General features: G+C 43.3%; 1 protein-coding gene across 1 annotated transcript in view; it reads right to left on the bottom strand.

The window, feature by feature from the left end:
* Window positions 1–12,040: 12,040 nt before the first annotated feature.
* Window positions 12,041–18,147, bottom strand: part of htr2aa (5-hydroxytryptamine (serotonin) receptor 2A, genome duplicate a) — a 47,144-nt gene continuing 41,037 nt past the window's right edge. The window contains exon 3 of the mRNA XM_034693330.1: window positions 12,041–15,022. Within this exon, the coding sequence (XP_034549221.1) occupies window positions 14,181–15,022 (842 nt within the window). The 3' untranslated portion in view covers window positions 12,041–14,180. The remainder of the gene's footprint in view (window positions 15,023–18,147) is intronic.

The following is an 18,147-nucleotide window of genomic DNA, read 5'->3' as shown; positions in this document are numbered from 1 at the left end:
AGAGGCTGGCTCCATTATCACAGGAAGCCACACACCCATTCAAAGAGACAATCGTTACAGCAGAAATAAATATGTTTACAGCCTGGTTCAAAAAACAGTTTAGGTCTTAATAGCTCATTTCTCTATCAGCACACACTGTACGGGATGAATTTATTTATAACTTGTTATTTTTGAAGATATTAAAGTTGCTAGTTTTGCATATTTGGGTGCGTGGCTGATTGACTGACAGACGGGAACACTTTAGCTGTTAGCAAGGAGGCTAAAGGCCCGCCTCAGCTCCGTCTCTTTGCCTCTTGTTAAGTCGACCAAAGTTAGGTTGAGTCAGAATTTCGATTATGCTGACGATGAGCTTAACTACTTCAGAAACAAATGGCTGACGTCACAGAGACTACGTCCATGTTGGTGCAGATAGGGATCAAAGTCCACCTGCCAAAACATGGGGAACCCATAAGTAAGTAGAAGTAATTGCACATTCTTTTCCTCATGAACAGAGGCTGCAGTTCTTAAAGACCCATGGTTCGACTTCATCCTCTCTTCCCTCTTTCCGACTCTAATAATAATAATAATAATGATAATAATAATAATAATAATAACAATAATAATAATAATAAAATATTTTATTTGTGACCCACTTTACAATTAGAAACAAATCTCAAAGTGCTACATGACAATGAAACAAGCAAAAGTAAAAACAGGCTTAAAAACAGACAATAAATTGCAGACATTTATTAAAAACAGTGCAGTTAAATGAAACAGATCAAAGCAGCAGGGGAGGGCAGATAAAAACCTCAGAAAGAGAAAGGTTTTGAGTTCTTTTTGAAGGAGTCTGTGGTTTGGGGGGCTGTCAGGTGGTCAGGGAGGGCATTCCACAGACGCGGGGCAGCAGAGTAAAAGGCCCAGTCTCCCATAGTGTGGAGTCTGGTTCGAAGGCAGTTGAGGCGGTTGGTATTGGTGGAGCGGAGGGTTCTCGTGGTGGTCTGTGGGTTTAATAGTTCTTTCAGGTATGTGGGGGCGTTGAAGGCTTCTGCCAGGATCCCACATCACCCCAATTTTAGCATCCCTACACTGGCTCCCTGTTGTTTTTAGTATCGATTTTAAGATACTTTTAATCACATTTAAAGCACAACATGGATTTGCCCCTCAAAACATTGATGAGCTTTTATCTCCCCATAAACCAGGACGCAGTCTGAGATCCTCCGGCAGTGCTCTGCTTGCTGATCCACGGTCTAGACTAAAAACTAAAGGGGACGGGGCCTTTGCAGTCAGAGCTACCCGACTGTGGAACAGCCTGCCAGAGGAAATCAGACTTGCAGAGTCAGTCGCTAACACACTTTTATCCTAAAGCTTTTATTTTGTGAATTTATTTTAATCTTTTACATTTTACCTCTCTGCTTTTACTGTCAATTTGCTTTTATTGCTTCTTTGCTTTTATTGTGTTTTTATTTGTTCATGTGAAGCACTTTGTTACTTGTATCGAAAAGTGCTATACAAATAAGGGTATTATTATTATTATTATTATATTATTATTATTATTATTATTATTATTATTATTGTTGTTGTTATTATTAGTGCGTTACATTAATTTAGCCTGGAGGAGACCAGCCTGTCCTCTCCATAACGACATGACAATTTTAAAATATAACTTAAAATAAATATAAGTAAACAGAAAACAAGTCCACAGATTGGGGGTGACCGTTGTGATCATGTGTGGCCTCATGTCTTGTCAGGACATGCTTTCACCTGTCAGATTCAAAAGCTGCAGGAGCATCCTCAGCTTCACAATCTTCTCCTTCTCCCTACTAAAGCCGATGTGTGACATATTTGCTGCACATAACTGGGGAAGTGAGCAGCACACAAAGGATCATGGACCCTGTACTTCCCACTTCCTTCCACTGCTTCACTGCAGAAACCAAACTACGCCTTTATAGTGATGATACAGTTACATCTCTATGAAAGAGTGAATATGAGGTGATGTAAAAGGAGCTACAGGTGAGCAGCTTAATCAAAGTATACATAGGGTTAATGTATTCTGCTTCACCTGGTCCTCTCGTCCACACTGACCTCATTATACCTGTGTGTGTGTGTGTGTGTGTGTGTGTGTGTGTGTGTGTGTTGTTTTATTTGTGTGTGTCCTCCAAATTCTCAGCTGATGTATTGTTTTGATTGCCCTTTATTTACAAGGCCAATTATACCGCGTTTCCAAGCAGCCTTTGCAGAAGCAGCAGAGTAGAGGACGGGGTTACTATGACAACCCGTCTCTTCTTCTACTTTATCATTAACAGCGCACAAACGGCGTTCAAACGGCGCCACCTTTCTCAGCCTGATTAAACAGAGTGAAGTCCTCCAAGGCTCTCCTCCTGAAAAATCACTGAAATCGTTTTTTGTTTCGGACGTCTGAACAAGAGTTTGTTCCCTTGGCTGCTTTGTTTCTTCAGGTGGACTCAGGTGGACTCGAGTTCAGTCCTCTAAGAAATATCTTCATGTTAGGTCACTTTGGTCTGTTCTTTTTCAGCTTGTTTAATGTTTTGTTTTGTTTGTTAATTGTGCTCCTCAGTTTTAAAAATCCTCTATTTACCCTCTTGCTCTTGTTCTTCTTCAGTATTCTGTTCATTAGTTTCTGGTGAGTTCTTCCTTCTGTCGCCTGAATCGTGATCTTTAGCCTTCTTATTATTCTTTCTTGTGCTTTTCTTTCTTTATAAACATTGTACAGTCTGCAGAATCAGCTTCATGAAACTCTACTGGATTTTATGGGGCATAATTAATATGGGCAGTGATCGATAGAAATGTGTATATAATGATCTTTGGACGGTGGGTAAACAGAGATTAAAAATGGCTGTATTCATTCATCAGAGAGGAGGAAGAACTGAGCTTAAATAGGTAAAAACACAAAGGGATGCGTCGAAATCTGTCATAGCTAGGTTCAGGCAGATGCTACTTCCCAAGTAACATAAGTAGTAAAGTCACGTTTACCATCTTTAAAGCACAGATTGATAAGTTGGTGGTTTGTGAAGACACACTACTTCCTAATTTTCTTTACTTATGAGCTTTAAGGGATCCACAGACTGTATAAAACATGGATGTAGTCTCTGTGACGTCATCCAGCTGTTTCTGAAGCAGAGTATTTAAGCTTATTGTAGGCATATTGGAAATGCTGAACTCAATCTTAAGGCTGATTTATACTTCTGCATTGAATCGACAGCGTAGCCTACGCTGGAGGTCCACGTAGCTCCCATACGTACGCAGTGGCCTACGCAAGTAGCTGATGTGAGACTCCAATGTAACTATGTGTAGAATCAACGCTGACCGAAAGCCCCATGATTGCTCCGCTCGGAAAACAAAGAGACATCAGAAGTGAAGAGAAACTGACAATCAAAAGTTAGATCTGTGTGAAAGACGAGGAAATAAAGACACAGCTTTTTTTTTGTTTCAGGGGAGCCGAAGTAAACTCAAACAACACTTTATCTATCTGTGTGTGTGTGTGTGTGTGTGTGTGTGTGTGTGTGTGTGTGTGTGTGTGTGTGTGTGTGTGTGTGTGTGTGTGTGTGTGTGGAGCCTGCCTGTGGCTGTGTGTGGGTGTTCATTTTAACGCAGCCGGCTCTTTCTTCTCTCCTTGATGAGTTGTTTTCTTTAAAGCACATCAGTCCTCCTCCTCCTCCTCCTCCTCCTCCTCCTCCCTCTCATCCCGCTCCTTCCTAATAACAAAGTGGAGTCTCTGAATAGGAGTTTTCTCCAGAGGACCGATTTTCTGATATGAAAATGTATAATCAACACTTAAGAATGTCCTTGAGCCTCCTCCAGAAATGTGATTTCACAGAGGAGCGTTTCCCAGTTTGGATGTTTTCATGAAGCCGCTCAGCAGAGTCACCAGAAATATTAAAATCAGTCACACTGCAACTCAACCAGGACTCCAGACATTAATCAGAGTTTACTGTGCAGCACAAATTAAATATCCAACCATCTGCACTGACATATGTACGACGAACTCAGGTCAAAGGTCAGCCACCTCAGAGTCAGACCTTCATTTTATACATGTGTCACTGAGAGATTATGTTCTACACATTATCATTTACAGGAAAACAACTGACAAATGTGCAATCATAGCTACATAAAGGTTAGAGTAGAGATCACAAGATGAGAGGGATTTATAAAACATAGTGTCCCAATTAAAAGACTGCCTCTTTTATAAGACCTTTTTTGGGGCAAAAAGTTTTTTGAAGACAAAATCTTTTTTTGTAATGAAGAAAGCAACATTGAAACAAGCTAGGTTGTTTTTTTAACACCTTGTAAATGAAGTAACATTTTCTACACCTTTCTTTGTCTTCTTTAAAGAAGAGTTAAATACAGTCATGTCTAAATGATGCACTGAAGATGTTGGTACTTCAATACAGTAAAAATCTAAATAACCTGCAGCCTATCAGTCTGATGATCGTTGATAAGGAGTTAGAAAAACAGGCCTTGTTGTTAACTTGTCTACATTTATCCTATGTTGTTTCCATCACTGTATCTCTCATCTTTCATCCCTGAGGTACTGTAGTTGTGAGTGATGGCTGGCCTAACTTTGATATGTTTTCCTGTGTTTGTCCCTTTGTTCTCTGCTCAGGTGAATTCACTGATTGCTGACTTAGAACACCTGGTCCTGGGGGTTTCAAAGCCTGAGCCGCCTCTCATGCAGGTATGTTTTGTGCTTCTGTTTTGTTGAAGTTGTTTGTAAGTTTAGTCTTTAGTTGATCTTGGTGTTGTTTAATAATAAGACTCATGGTTTACGATACGATACAATGTCCTTTATTGTTCCCCTATGGAAATTTGTCTTTGACATCAGCGCTGCACATGTTACCTGCTCTTTGGAAGTTAACACATTTGTGTTACCACACACAGACTTGACACTGACTGGCACCTCAGAGACCATGAAAACCCGTTACAACATTGACTAGAATAGAAACCAATCAGATCTGGTCCTGTGACGGTGCGTACACGGATCTAGTGGAATTTGGCCGTTACAGTGCGGATAACAGACGGGGGCTCGTCCCACTTCTCACCCAGTCATGTAGGGTACACTCACTTTACAGAAACATGGCGCCATCTGTTGTTACCAATATTGGCATTCAGTCACTAAACCCTAAATAAAAGATCTAAAAGTATGGAAGAACATTTTCAGTCATGTTGGGTCACGTTTAACAGGTGACGGTGGTGGCTGCACTATCAGTCATATATTAGCTATATTTGAGGGCCAAATGGGTAAAACATGTCTCTTTCTTTCTGTTACAGTAATATTTAGGACCCAGCTCACAAAGTGCATCTTAAGGATGGCTTAAAGTGGTTAAAGTCTCGCTCTATGCACTGAGGCTTCAGCTCTGCAACACTTTGCTGCATGCCTTTCATACTCTATCTGCTGTTTTATCTTTATAAAAAAAGCCATGAAAGTCCCTTCCCATAAAGAAAGGTCATCTTATGCACCAAACTGTCTTCTGCATGGATCATCAGCTGGTCAGAGTACGATCTCTTTCCTGGTACATGATCTGTAACTTAAACTCCTGCAGCCTGAGCCGACATGAGGATAGTTACAGAAATCTGATAGTCGATATTCACAATGATAGAAACTTACAGGAAAGTCTTTTTACAAGCTTCATGTGATGTTCAGATGACCTCTGAGCGGCAGAAGCTAAACTTAAAGAAGTCTCAGAATGTTCTTGTTATTGGTTCAAAGTGCGACAGAGCTCTGTGGATGTTCCTTAATGCAGATTCAGAGGAGACAAGCTGCCTCACTGTTCTGCAGAAGGAGCTGAATTTATCTCTGGTTCTCATGGATCAATGCGGTATGATGAGCGATGGAGGAGCTCTGTCCGATTTGTCCACGTCACGGTGATGAAGAGACTCTCAGGGAGAGGAGTCTGCTCTCAGAGAGAAACTGAGAGTTAGCACACGTGCATATGATCGATAAGAAGAGGCTGAACTCTGAGAGAGAGAGATAAAGATAATCTCTGTGAGATCCCCTCGGGGGAGGAGGAGAAGGAATGGATCAGGAGACGCTAAATGAGTTAAAATGGGAATCAATTGTGTGTTATCGTCTGCTGCCGACACGGCCTCTGGTTTATTTTGGTATCTGCTCTTCCTCCTGGACTCACAAATACAACCTGAGGAGGTTCCCCTGAGCTGCAGGAGGAGTCGATATTAACCTCAAAGAGATCTTCATACACTCATGAGATTCATCCTGCTCCTCTTTGTTCAATTAATGCTTTCACCTGTTGCCTGAAGAAAAGATCTCAACGTGAACAACAGCCTGAGAGGATCATAAACCTCTATGTCATCGATGGAGAAAAGAGCACACAGGAGGCTGAACCTATGAAACAGGTTGTGAATCATCTCCAAAACCTACAAAGATCATCTGCTCCACATGTCGAGCGTCAGACCACCTCTCCCTCTGGGATTCAGCCTGATCTGAATGTTTAAATGAAAGTGACGTGACATGTGTCGGACTGCAGGGAACGACAGAAAGCATCTGTCACATCCAGTTTAGGAGTGATGGAGAGGAGGGATACAGGAGGAAGAGGAGGAGCTGTCAGACTTCATTTTGATGGATGTGTAGACTCTGTTACCACCCTCCATCGTTCCAACTCCGTCTTGTACTTCTTTGTTTGACGCCCTCAGCTTCACCTCTAATTCTATCACCATTCCTCTTCGTGGTGTTTCCTGTCGTCCTTCCCTCTCCTCCGTCCTCTCTTTCACTCTTCACTTTCTGCCTCCTTCTCCACCTCTGATTTGTACTTAATCCCCTCTTCTTCCTGCGCGGGTCTCTGAGGCACTCTGTGAGGATTCCTTTAATTACTCCGTGCTCAATAACATCACTTTGAAACTCAACTTCTCACGCTGCATGACGACTTGACTTCAAACGACCTCACGGCGAAGTTAGCAGTTAGCATTAGCTAGCTGATTTTAAAGTCTTTAATGAGAGGGAGTGTGTGCTCAGAAAGTCTTTAATAAAGATCTCTTTTTTGTGGTGAGAGGAGAACAAGTGTTAGACTCTGTGAATAATTTATGTCTTAGATGGAACAAGCTTAAAATAGAGGGGATAAGTGTGTGTTTAAAGGGTAATGATGTGCCGTATGAGTGTGTGTGTGTTTGTGTGTGTTGAGCAGTCATGCCGACTGACATTTCACGACCATAATTTGCACACAGAGAGCGGGTTGATGGATTTTGACCCACCCAGAGGATTATAAATTCACAGCCTCAACGTCGGCCCGGCTCACACAGAAACCCCGACACACACTGCCGTTCATTAGTGTTTGCACCGAGAGGTTTCACAGGTGGGGGTGCGTGTGTCAGGAACATTAATGTCAAATAAATGTTTGAAGGTTGTCAAAATTTTAACTGATTTGTGCAGCTTTTAAAAACATCGGTTAAGTGCCTCATTTCCATCTTTACCTCTGCATGTGGAGATGACTCTTTGCAGCCTGTGGTAGAGTGGGATGATGATTTCAATAAACAAGGAAGAACAGTGTGAAACTAAATCAGACTGAAGAGGAAATAATTCTCATGCAAAGAGAAAGTTCCTCATAATAAAAGTTTCTGACGCATTTTAACGTCTCATAACCATAGACTGTAAAAAATATGGACGTAGTATCCGTGACGTCACCCATCTGTTCCTGAGAGCTGTTTTGAAGCAAATCGACGGCGGCAGCCATATTGGTAATGCGGAACTCAACCAGGCAGAGTGTGACGTAGTGTGAGTCTCTTAGCCAATGGCTGTGTGTTCCCGACCGGGAGTCACGTCAGTTATGTCCTTATTTGGGCAAAACTCATAATCTTAATATCTTCTTAACCGTCACGTTAGAAAAAATTCACCCCCCGTACAGTGTATGCCATTAGAGAGATTAGCGTTGTAGGGCCAAGCCGTTTTTTGAACCAGGCTGTAAACATGTTTATTAATGCTGCAAAGATCGTCTTTTTCCCATTCATATCTATGTGGTTTCCGGTGTTTCTGCAGCCAGCCTCAAGCGGATTTTCGATGTATTGCAGTTTATATCACTTCCGCATTGGCTTCATCGTTTGAGACCGGAGTTTGCCGCTTGCTCATAACTAATCAAAGTAAACTGGTGCTGCAAGAGCCTCATTGGTCCACAGAGCTGTCAATCATAGTGTTAATGATGTCTTAGAACTCCGCCTGTGACATCAAAGGCAAAGTTCTAGAATTCTGCCTTTGATGTCAGAATTCCAAAAAAAAGTCAAAATTCTGAAGAAAAGTTGGATCTAATAAAGACATGTCATTAGCCCCTCCCTCTTTCCTGCTTCATCCCTCTTTTTATATCATCAATAACTAATTCAAAGTGAACTAGTCAGAAACATGAACACTAAGACATACATCAGCATGATGAGGACTTACTATAATGACAGAAACAATGCTTGACAAACATTTATTTGACCTGTGTTTGATTTTACACTTTGACCCATGTCCCATCTGTTAACATGGAGGAGGCGGGGCTTGAGACCCTATACTTCAGCCAGTCAGTAGCGGGAGCTGTAAATGTTTGGCTTCAATGTTTAGGACTAGTTCAAACCCCTAAATAAATACAATTTAAAAAGCTGCAAATTAAGCCATCTCATCAGAAGTTCTCCAGGCCAGTAGGGGGCATAATAGCTTTCTAGCTTTAACAAAACATTAAATAACTTTTTTACTCTACTCTGCGCAGTAGAGAATTTCTGTGTTGCCCTGGTAATTTGCCCTACAGCGTACCGTCACGAGATCCTGTGGAGTTTCCCTCTACAGCAGCTGTCAATCAAAGCAAACCCAGAAGTAAAACCCTGTTTTTTAACTCTAATAACTTAGGAAAAGAAACTTTTCAGTAAAAGAGGCCTTGAACACAAAACAGTCAAATGATAACTACATATCAGCACAGCATACGGATGTGAAAAACATTTGTACAATGTATATTTATTTTTAAAGTTTGACTGCAGCCCCATTCAAATGAATCGGGGAGATGGAGGTTTTGACCTATACTGCAGCCAGCCACCAGGGGGAAGAGTTTTTGTGGAAACCTCACTTCCAGACGAGCGAGCTGGACCACTGGTTCGCACCAAGCGGCAACCTCCAGTCTAAAATATGAGTCAATGCGGGAGTGTTAAATGCTGCAGTTCATCGAGGAGGCTGGCTCTCTCTCTCTCTGAAAGTACCGGAAGTCACATACACATGAATGGGAAAAAGACGATATTTACAGCAGAAGTAAACATGTTTACAGCCTGGTACAAAAGACGAGTGTAGTCTGGACAGCTCATTTCTCGATGTGCTCCCACTGTGAGAGGGGTGAATTTTTTTCTAACGTGGCAATTTTAAAGATATTGAGATTACTATTCTTCCAATGAGAGGCACAGCTGCCTGTGGGAACACTGCAGCTGTTGGCCAGGAGGCTCAAACTCAGCCTCTTTACGTCACACTGGCTCGACAGAAGCAATATGGCTGCCGCCAACAATTGGTTTCAAAACAGCTCTTCAGAAACAGATGGGTGACGTCACAGATACTACGTCCATATTTTATACAGTCTATGGTTCGTACCTGGTTTCTGTCGTGTCCCCATAAGGTCCCTAACCTAACAGGGTCCCCACATGTCCAAAAATACAATAAAAACACACACACACACATACACACACACGCACACACGCACACACACACACACACACACACACACACACACAAACATGCACACACACACACACACACACACACACAGACACACACAATTATTATTGTGTCCTTCAAAATATGATGATCTGATTTTGTTAATAACTCTGTGTGTGTGTGTGTGTGTGTGTGTGTGTGTGTGTGTGTGTGTGTGTGTGTGCGTGTGTGCGTGCGTGTGCGTGCGTGTGCGTGTGTGTGTGTGTGTCCTGTGCTATTTTAAACAGCAGTAGACAGATGGGGTAAAGATAAATTCTTCACAAAGATAAATTGGACGGTGGGGCAGAACTTGCTGCAGGCGAATCAGATACAATACAATATGACTCTCTCACTCTCTTCTCTCTCTCTTCCCCCCCCCCCCCCCCCCCCCCCCCCCCTCTCTCTCTCCTCCCTAATTTTTATCACAGGTTCCAGTGTGTGCTCCTCCAGATATATTTCAGTCAGACATGAGTCATTAGTAATGAAGCAGAGAAGTAGAAAGTATATCAGTGGAAAACACTCTCTCTCTCTCTCTCTCTCTCTCTCTCTCTCTCTCTCCACCATCCTCTCTCTCTCTGTCATTGTTTGAAAGGACATTTTGTTATTGGTGTCGCCTGAATGTTGAGTCTCTCTGACATTTAAAGATTCTGAATTGCATTAGTCATTATGACAGCCGGAGTGAGTCCAGGCCTGCAGAACATTCAGGAGAAACTACATTTCCATATAGTTTGACACGATCGGGGAGTGAGACCTGAGAGCCGTCAGAGAGTCTGATAATGCAGTTTAAATCATCAGATCAGATCCTCATCTACCAGTCAGGGTCTGGGAGGCTGACACTCTCTCTGCTTTTAAGAGTAGGCTTCAAGCTTTCCTTTTTGATAAAGATTATAGTTAGAGCTGGATAAGGCTTGGACCAGCTCTTAGTTATGCTGCTATAGGCTAAGACTGCTTTAGGCTTACACTGCTATAGGTTTAGACTGCTGTAGGCTTAGACTGCCAGGGGAACTGACATACTGGGATCCTGTCTTTCCCTCTGTCTGTCTGTCTCTCACTTTAACTCTTCCTGTCCCATTAAAGTTACTAACCATAGACCTTTCTGGAGTCCCTGAGCTCCCTTGTCTCGTAAGTTCCTCTGAATCTCTGCTGCTGTGGACGTGCCAGACTCCAGCTGCTACAACAACTACTATCCGTCTCACCACTATCATCTCTCTCTCTCTTCACCCCCTCCCTCTATAGTCTAACATGAATCTGATCCTGCTGGAGGTTTTTGCCTGTTACAGGAAGTTTGTCCTTGCCACTGTAACTTGAGAGTTGAGGTGCAGCTGCATTGAAACAGAATCCAACTCCTTCCTGTGCACTTGTGTTGAAGTTTATAATTTTTTTAGAGTTTAACTTCCATGAAACATTCAATAAATAATGTCTTACTCCTCTGCTTCTTTGCATGTATTCAGCGGCAGCGCCAACTCGACCCCTGCGCTCTGTTGTTCACTCGTGGCATCTTTTGGTTTCTGTAGCTTTGGTACTTAAGATACTGATGAATGTAAACATGACTGGCAGTGACGTTTTCATGTTACAGATCACTTTAGCATCTGTTTTATTAGGTTTCATTTTGTCTGTCGACATATAAAAGAGGCTGAATCTGGCTCAGGGTAAATAAAAGAAGAGAAGGAGGTGATGCTGCTTCATGTGGTAAAAGCGACTGTGAGGTTTGTTATTTGAAGCAGAAAACAAGGTTTACAGGACAAAGTGCTCAGCAGGATTCAGACATCAGAAACACGAGGCTGTTTAGTAACAATGGTGACTAAAGAAGGAGGATATTAGCTCAGCTGGAGACGGCTTTTAGCTCCACAGAAACATTTAGCAGCCATGTTTGTTCTCCTACCTGCTGAGTCACAAACTGTGTTTACATGGAAACAGAGGCAGCAGAATATTTAGCGTCTGTGTCCGGATGAAGGAGCTGCTGACTGTCCAAGATGTCTCACAATCCAGGTTGGAGTCTAGACTATCAGATCTAGTACTAATGACAAGATCCTCATAGGACCCTGCTTAAAAAAAAGGCTCAACTATCCTTTTAAACATGCTAAAGAGGTTGTAAAAGTAGCTTTACTCTGTGGATTATGAATATAAACTTGTGCGCACTGAGATCAATCAGGTTAGACGATAACTTTCTGTCTTTCATAAAAACAAAGGGGTTATTACAGTCCAACTTTCGGCGTTATGTAATATTTTGGCGTTGACTTCATGTTTGATTTTCACTCCTCTTTGTCTTTCTGGGAAAGCTTCTACACCATAATTTCCCTGGGGATGTATCAGGTCCTGTTTTACTCTCCGTTCATCTACACACATATATTCATGCACTGAAGGCTAAAAAAACAAAACAAAACACACACACAGTCTCCTTTTGACTTTTATTCAAAAACGATGAAACCAATGAACTGTTTCACACAGTCGACATACAAAAGAAACGTGACTTTCACCAGAAAACATCAAATTTCCAAAATAGACACCAGGATTAAAAAAACACACCAGGTTTACTTTGTGGATCTGAAGTCACATCAGCAGAAATTTGCCATGTTTTCATGATACAGAACCAGAACCTTAAACATCTGTTTATTTCTGCTGTAAAGATTGTTTCTTTGAATGGGTGTGTATGTGGTTTCCGGTGTTTCCGGATCCAGCCACAAGTGGACACTGGAGGAACTGCAGTTTTTAGCACCTCGCCTCGCCTCGGCTTAATTTCTCAGCTTGCCGGAGGTTACCGCTTGATCTACCCCTTCCTCAACTTGTTCCATCGATTTAACCCTTTATTAACAAATGTAAAAACAGTATGCTGGATTAGCTGTGCAGCATGCTACAACTTCCAGGGAGCTCAACACAACCCCCCCCCCCCCCCCCCTCCCTCCAGTATACTAAGTTACTTACGGCTTCTTATCAGAAAGAAGGAGGAGGTCCACCGGTCCGTACATCACAACATATGTCACTGGAGGATCTGCATGCTGATTGGCTATCACATTCAGATTTTTCAACTCTCGCAAATAAGCAAATTTGCTTCTCCACTGGCTCAAATAATTTGCAAGAACTCGCATCTTTAAATTAATTGTATATGTAATTCACTCGCGCCCCTTCCCCCAAAGGAAGGGACCGCCTTGTTGGGCAGATGAAATGTGACTGATGTGTAACTAAAGCTGTGGGCTGGACGATCAGTTTCTGTGTTGTGAAGATTCATCATTAGATCTAATCTGTTTAAAACACCAAACTTATCCAATAACACAAAATCGGACTGAGGAAGAGGTAGACCAACAAATCCCAGGTTCTGTGAGGTCAAAGTTATGTCTTTGTCCATCAGCATTTCAGACAGGAATCCTCACACACGGACATCTTTGCTTTTTGGAAAACTCAGAGACGTTTTTGCAGAGATTTGCTTTCCTAAAAACATTCTCAAGTTTATAATGAGCCTCCAATCTGAAGAGAGCAAGTCCAAATCTGCTCTTCTGGTTTTAATGCATCCTGATCACACATTTATCCGAATCTTTCTTTATTCTGAGACAGTAAATCCATTTCAGCACATTTTAAAATAACATACAAACATGTGGAATCCAACTAACGGACCTCATGTAAAAACTGAAGGAGAAACACCCTGATGGCTCTTAAACACAATCCCAGTTTGTGCACTGATGGTCTCAAAGAACACAATAAAGGTGAGAAACAAACCTCTTCATTAATCTTGCTCCAGTCTGCATACTGCATCAGATCAGAATCCTGAATAAATCTTTTTAACAATCATGTATGTGTGTTCACATTAATCTGCACCAAATACAAATATAGATTTATTTATGTCGTCTCTGAAACGTTATTATCACAAACATGAAAAGTATATTCACTGTTCATCTTCAGCAGAATTCACAGAAGAGGCAGGCGTCTCCTCTCCTCATTGCGGCTGGTTGATCCGGAGTCCTGCAGAGTCCGGCTCATCCTGGATCTCCTTCTCACACACCAGCAGCTGGTAAGGTGTCCAGTCTAATCCCTCCTGATCCATCTGCAAGGTGTGACGTGAGACAGAGGACACCTGACCGACGAGGGGAGGTGAGCTGAGGTCACAGCCTAGCAGCCAGAGTCTACATACGTCTGGGTTTCTTATAGAAGGGGTCATGTGCTCTAAGTGTCTCACATCGTCTGCACGGACCGTCCTACCTCTACCTGTCTCATTCGACTTACTCACCTAAAAATGAAAATAGATGCTTCGTCTCGCTGACAAAGAGACCAGAAACTTCAGCAGACGAGAGAAACATCATTCTAGAGGTTTCATTGAAGTAAACTTGGCTAATCTGATCTGTTGACTGTCTTAAACTAATCCGTTAAAAAGTACTGCATCATGAATGTTTTAATTTTCTCCCTCCTGACCTCAGTGTCTCTAACACCCTGACTGTGAGGCACTTCGTCTTTGGCACTTTGACCTTCCTCCTCCCTCCTTGATGTAACGTTACCACGAAGGGTTAATCTCTTCCTGAATGCACCATGAATTTACTCCAGACGCTCAAACACAGCTCTCGTCCCTCTCTCCGTGACTCTTGTCTAGCTTGTGTTTCTCTGAGTCCTGTCCCGGTAAAGAGAAGTCCTTCACTCCGTTCCGTATCCTCCCGTTGCCGCTGAGTTGCAGCTGCGTGGAGCTGTAGGCGAGCGGCGGGATGGTGTTCACCAGGATGAGTTGCAGAGGTTTCTTCTCTGGCGAGTACTGACAGCGGACGTATCTGAGGAATGCCGCTCTGTACGTTTTATTAAAGAGTGTGTAGACCAGCGGGTTGACTGCTGAGGACATATACCCCACCCAGACAAACACATTCAGCAGGCCTCCCATGAGCCCTGCGTCGCACACAGCAGGGTCACACACCACCACGAGCACATTGGTGATGAAGAACGGACACCACATGACCACGAAGAGGAAAAACACCACCCCGAGGACTTTGGACGCCTTCTGCTCGTTGCTGATGGACTGCATGGTGCGGCGTCCAAACAGAGAGCCGCTGACACTCTCTCTGGGGCCGCTGAGCCTGCCGCTGCTCCCCCTCCCTCCGGCCTCGCGGCTTATGGAGCGTCTGAAGAGTTTCTCAGAGGACAGTGAGGTCTGCGGTAAGAAGCTCAGCGTGAATGTGGTGCTCCATTTAGGCCGGGGGACCAGCTGGTCCAGACACAGGGTGGCCTCGTTCTGCAGCGCGTTGATGGTCAGGAAATAGGTGACGACCATGATGGTGAGTGGCACGAAGAAGGCTACGAAGGAGCCCACCAGCACAAAGTTGTTATCCGTCAGCAGGCAGCTGCCATCTTTGAACACCTTGGAGTGATCTCTGAGGCCCAGCACGGGGATGGGCATTGAAATCCCTGCAGAGAGGACAGAGACACAGATGGGGAGACGAGGACAGATGAGGCTCAGGTTAATAAATTTAGGTTGTTTGTGAGAGGAGACGTCTTTCTCTGAAGGGATAAAAAGAAGTTAGTGCAACAATTAACTGCTGACTGTGCCATAGTCACCGACATCCTGGGCTGCTGATGCAGTTTAGAGCTGCAGTATTCATGTTGCGCCCCTTCCTGTAACCTAAACACTCATTGGTCCACACAGCTGTCAGTCACAGCGATGATGATGTAATAGAATTCTGCCTGTGACATCAAAGGCAGAGTTCTAGAATTCTGCCTTTGATCTCAGAATTCCAAGAAAAAAATCAAAATTCTGAAGAAAAGTTGGATCTAAAAAAGACATTTGATTAGCCCCTCCCCTCTTTCCTGCTTCATCCTTCTTTTTATATCATCAATAACAAATTCAAAGTAAACAGAAACATGAACACTGAGACATAAATCAGTATGATAGGAACTAACTATAACGACAGAAACCATGTTTGACAAACATTTATTTGACCTGTGTTTGATTTTACACCTTGACTCATGTCCCATCTGCAGGGCTCTCAAGTTTTGAACTCAGGGGTGCAGACAGACCGCGTCTTCTAACCTGCGGTCAGTCTGCATTGCGCATGTGCATCCTTTTCTTTGGAACGCAACGTTGTTGCTTTGTTTTACCCGGATACAGTGATGCTTTTTTCTGATTGGCTGTTGGGTAGCTGTATTTATTTATTTCTTTTTGATTAGCTGGTGTGTGGAAAGCTCATTCTGAACTCTACGGGAAACCCACTTGATACCTACCTGTTCAACAGTTTAAGGAAAAACTGCGCAACTTGGTTGGCGTTGTCCTAGTAATTACTCTGTGTGAGAAATACAAATTTTGGCGTGTCAGCATTTGGACAGGTTGAAATCAAGTGGCAACCTCTGGTCTCAAACTATGAAGCCCATGCGGAAGTGTTATAAACTGCAATTCATCGAGAATCCGCTTGAGGCTGGCTGCAGAAACACCGGAAACCACATAGACATGAATGGGAAAAAGACAATCTTTGCAGCATTAATAAACATGTTTACAGCCTGGTTCAAAAAACGTCTTGGCTAATGTAGCTAATTTCTCCATCGGCACACACTGTACGGTGGGTGAATATTTTTCTAACGTGACGGTCAGAAGATATTAAGATTAGGAGTTTTTGTCCAAATAAGGACATGACTGACGTGACTCCTGGTCGGGAACGCAAAGCTGTTGGCTCGGAGGCTCAAACTCTGCCACTTTATGTCACACTCTGCCTGGTTGAGTTCTGCATTTCCCATATGGCTGCCTCAGTCATTTGGCTTCAAAACAGCGTTCAGGAACAGATGGGTGGCGTCACAGGTAATACGTCCATAGTTTACACAGTCTATGGATGAAATGCGTGTGTCTCACGCTCAATGCGGGAGACTTGAGAGCCCTGCATCTGTTAACACGGAGGAGGCGGTGATTATGACCTATATGTGCATATGTACATGTTTTCTGTAGTCTTTATTGGATTGATTATTAATCTTTTTACAGTCAAAGACAAACAAACTAATAATTTCCTCCTCTGGTGTAAAATAAAAACACGTTAAATCTGTCAAACGTTCAGCTTCGTGTGTGTTTCTCCTCCTGCAGGTCTGTCACCTGTCACCAGAGACCCTCTGATCTTGAGACCTTCACTTTTAGACGTGTCACATTTCTCATTAAGTCTGAGGTAACACTCTCCATTCATCCGTCCGTCAGCATGTGGGAGGACAAATCAGTTTCTCCTAACCCGGTGTCAGCAATCTCTGAGGGTTCAGTCTGAGTACCCCTCACCTGTGCTCTCTGCACACGTTTATTGTGTTATTGTTTTCTGTGTAGGTCAGGAACCTGAGGCACTCCGTCCTGATCTCTCTGCTGGGGATGAACCCTGCTGTCTTTATTTCCTCAGCCTTGATTCTGTGCTCGCTCTGCAGACACACCTTAGCATGAAGCTAATAATAAACGGGCTCTGAAAGTTTGGAGGAGAGTGGGACAGGTGTAAAAAGGAGCCGGGTAGGAGGTGATAAAGTCAGCAGGCTCCTTCCCGCTGCGTTCTCATTACCCACTCGTCACAAACAGCAGAGAAGGAGGGAGGAAGAGGAGGAGGAGGAAGAGGCAGAGTTTGACAGACACAGTGAGGGAGGACAGATATTGTGGCTGCCCGTCGGGAGCAGAGGAGGTCAGAGACGGATCCTTCTAATTTAGTCTGGACGGTCTGACAGAAACCTGCAGGACTCAGCCTCCGGGTGTTTCAGTCTCCAGACAATAAAATATATTTATTTAAATCTCTGGGTAAACAACCTGAACCAGCAGCAGCACGTTATCACATCTCACTGAGACAGGAAGTGTTTGCTAACAGGCAGCTCTAATGGGAGCACGTTAGCTCTGACACAGACAGGTGGTGTAGAGAGGGATTGTTTTTCCAGGTGTGTTTAGGTTAGAGGGTTTGTTTACAGTGGCTAAGACACTTTGAATGATAATGTAATATTAAAGAGACACCGCAGGCAGAGAGTGGCGAGGACCTCTGAATCCTCCTGCTCTGCTTTACATTACACGTCTCAGAAGGTGACATCACTGCAGAGAGACAAAAGCTCCAGGGAAGTTTGGAAAAGCGTACATAAAGTAAAGAGTTAGAGAAATATTAGATACACACACTAAACTGACAACCAATGAGAGTCTTATGTTTTAGCACCATGGAGAGCTGCTTTAATGTTTCAGTTAATGCAGAACTTCCACTAGATCCCAGTCCGGTCTGTCTGTTTCAGAACGCAGCATGGAGCAGGACCGCCGGACATCTGGAGTCATGTGACCGAGGTTTCCCCGCAGTAATTACTGAATCAAGGATTCTCCTCCTCCTCTCCTCATCCATGTTGTCTTTATGGTCCTCTGAAAACCTCTGACCTGTTGACTCCAGGCCTGGCTTCGCTCATCATGACAGTTTGTTGTTGTAGTTAAGGGAAATACGATCTGGTGATAACACAGAGGGCCTGATCTACTAAGATCCCAAATAACGAGTGCTAATTTGCGTGTGCAAATAATAATTTTGCACGTGCTATTTCTGGGTGTGTTGCGGGTGATC

Source organism: Notolabrus celidotus, chromosome 10 (assembly GCF_009762535.1).
Source record: "Notolabrus celidotus isolate fNotCel1 chromosome 10, fNotCel1.pri, whole genome shotgun sequence".
NCBI classification, from domain to species: Eukaryota; Metazoa; Chordata; class Actinopteri; order Labriformes; family Labridae; genus Notolabrus; species Notolabrus celidotus.
The sequence above is the reverse complement of the archived record's forward strand: the minus strand, read 5'-3'. Positions and strand labels throughout refer to the sequence as shown.